At 39.3% G+C, this 2,575-nt stretch overlaps 1 protein-coding gene across 1 annotated transcript; it reads left to right on the plus strand.

The window, feature by feature from the left end:
• LOC118419932 (solute carrier family 23 member 1-like) lies at nucleotides 1-1,188 on the plus strand (the record flags this gene model as incomplete). The annotated part of the gene is given in 2 exon segments (XM_035826601.1): nucleotides 1-78; nucleotides 613-1,188. Coding segments are annotated over 2 exon segments (317 nt in total), but the record flags the coding sequence as incomplete, so codon positions are not given.
• Nucleotides 1,189-2,575: the final 1,387 nt, after the last annotated feature.

A 2,575-nucleotide genomic window follows, 5' to 3' on the forward strand; every position in this document is an offset into this window, starting at 1 on the left:
AGATCCTGACGGTCCTGCTCAGCACGCACATGTTCATCGGAGGCTTCATCGGATTCACGTTGGACAATACCATTCCGGGTAAGGGGGCGCCAAGGGCCTTGTTTAGTGACTGTACTGGCGCAATGAACGCAGAATCAAAGCGTTTTTATTAAGCTAAATGAACAGTTTCATCTTTTTCGTTAGCAACATAAACGTTTCAAAAGCCTCACATAGCGTACTATATAATCTTTGTATTGTTATATTACTGTTTCATTGTGTAAACCCGGGACAACATTTTTGCGTAGTTGTTTTAATTTGCAAGGAATTTCTGGAAAGGCCTGTGTCTATCCAAAGACTTAATATCCTCTCCAAAGTGCGCCGATTATGAAATACTAGTAATTTTTCGAGCACAGGTAGCTATGGGGCCACGTGCATATGTAAAGATTTGAGTGTAATCTGATATCTGACAAGATTTGAGTGTAATCTGATATCTGACAAGATTTGAGTGTAATCTGATATCTGACAAGATTTGAGTGTAATCTGATATCTGACAAGATTTGAGTGTAATCTGATATCTGACAAGATTTGAGTGTAATCTGATATGTGACCGTGAGCTTCACCCCTTCCCGCCAGGAACACGAGCGGAGCGCGGGCTCCTCCAGCATGACGTCACCAGCGATACCCCGGATGTTGACCGTCACTACGGCTTCCCGTGCGGAAATGACCTTCTGGACAGACTGACCTTCACCAGACACGTGCCCTTCTGTCCGACCTTCAACTCGACCTTGAACACGTGTTGCAGAAAACGGGACAAACCGGCGGATGGCGCGAGAGAAACGGATGACAAAGTTACAGTCGATACATATATGTAAAATCAATGAATTCTGTACCAGAGTTGAGCTGTAACATGCCCATGGACTTACCCAAAATTTCATAACTATGCATATATGTAACAAATGTGATCACAAAAAAATCACATTTTGTGAAATATTTTGTAAATCACAATAGTTTGATATGTAATAATTGCAATTTGCATGAACAATACTTTCATCCACTCGAGCTATGCTAAACAGGGACGGTAAATTACAGCTACCTAGCTGATCCATGTTGTTGATAAAACAAGAAACTTTTATCTTGAAAGAAATACTGTACTATAGTCTGCTAATACTGAAAATACTTTGTTCTGCATTTACCAGATACACACACACACTCACATACACATACACACACACACACACACATGCACACACACACACACACACACATGCACACACACACACACACACACATGCACACACATGCACACACACACACACACACATGCACACACATATATTCTGTATATATATATATATATATATATATGCATACATATATATATATATATACAGGATTGTGTGTGTATGTGTGTGCCCAGCCGCTGCCCTACCACTTGCTACATACTGTAATCCAACACCACAGTGTCTGCTACTTTACTGGTTACTATATATGACAGTTGCCATTGACCTTGTTTATTTGGAGAAGAAGCATACACTAAGCAAAATCGTTTCTCTTCGGTGAAGGTAAAATAAGTATGCAGGTACAATTTAATTCCTAGATATCCGTAGAGCAGTGCCCGGTCACTGAATAGAATAAATGCTACTAAATAGATTGATAAATTTCAATTTGTATTTTTTCAACAAACTACATTCGCTACGAAAGCCAAAAACGTTATCGGATGACGTGCGTTCATGTGCGCCCTGAACGAGTATATGTACATAAAACTACAACCAGACGGTATATCCCAACACAGTAGCATTGGAGCTTTAGTTTGGACAGATCGCATCAAAGTAGAACTCTACAGTTACAGGTGGCATAATCGCTCAAAAAGACAAACTATAACTTCAGTTTAAGCTGATGTTAATGCCTTGAACAAACATGTAGGTATAACTGCAACTAAATAATGTCTCAACACTGCATTACCGGTGCTTCAGGTCCAGTCTGACCCTACATTTACTGGTAACGGAATCGCTCCAAAGATGCTTTATCATTCCAAAAAATCCCTATAGATCAGACGGTTTGTCCATTCTGTCCAGAGCTAATTGAAGACGAATATCACTTTATGGTTGTATGTCCCAAATATTCTGATATACGAAATTCTCTGTACACAAGGCTGTCATCCTATACACAAGGGTTCATCTCGATGGACCTGAAGTGCAAATTCAAATACATCATGATATGTGACAATCCCTGCATGACAGATATAGGAAAATATATCAAAGAAGGTTTAGACATTAGAAATTCCTCCAATGATTGTAAAAGCCTCCAATAACTGTAAGAAATTTATCCCATACTACAACTTCTGTATTAGTTAGATAAGCGTTAAGTTATATTACTGTAGTTATGTAGATGCCATACTTTGTACCCCGTACAATTGTTGTGCAATAAAACTATTCACTATGTCTGCCAGGCTGAGTCAGTGTCAGCATATTCAACAAAGTCTTCTTCGTTGCACAACCTTCCTTTAATTCTTCCGTAAATGCTTCATCAGTACAAAATCAGATGACAGGCTACAGGTGGTCCTCGAAACGTTTACAGAAGAATTAAAGGAAGGTTG

Source organism: Branchiostoma floridae, chromosome 7 (assembly GCF_000003815.2).
Source record: "Branchiostoma floridae strain S238N-H82 chromosome 7, Bfl_VNyyK, whole genome shotgun sequence".
Classification (NCBI taxonomy): Eukaryota; Metazoa; Chordata; class Leptocardii; order Amphioxiformes; family Branchiostomatidae; genus Branchiostoma; species Branchiostoma floridae.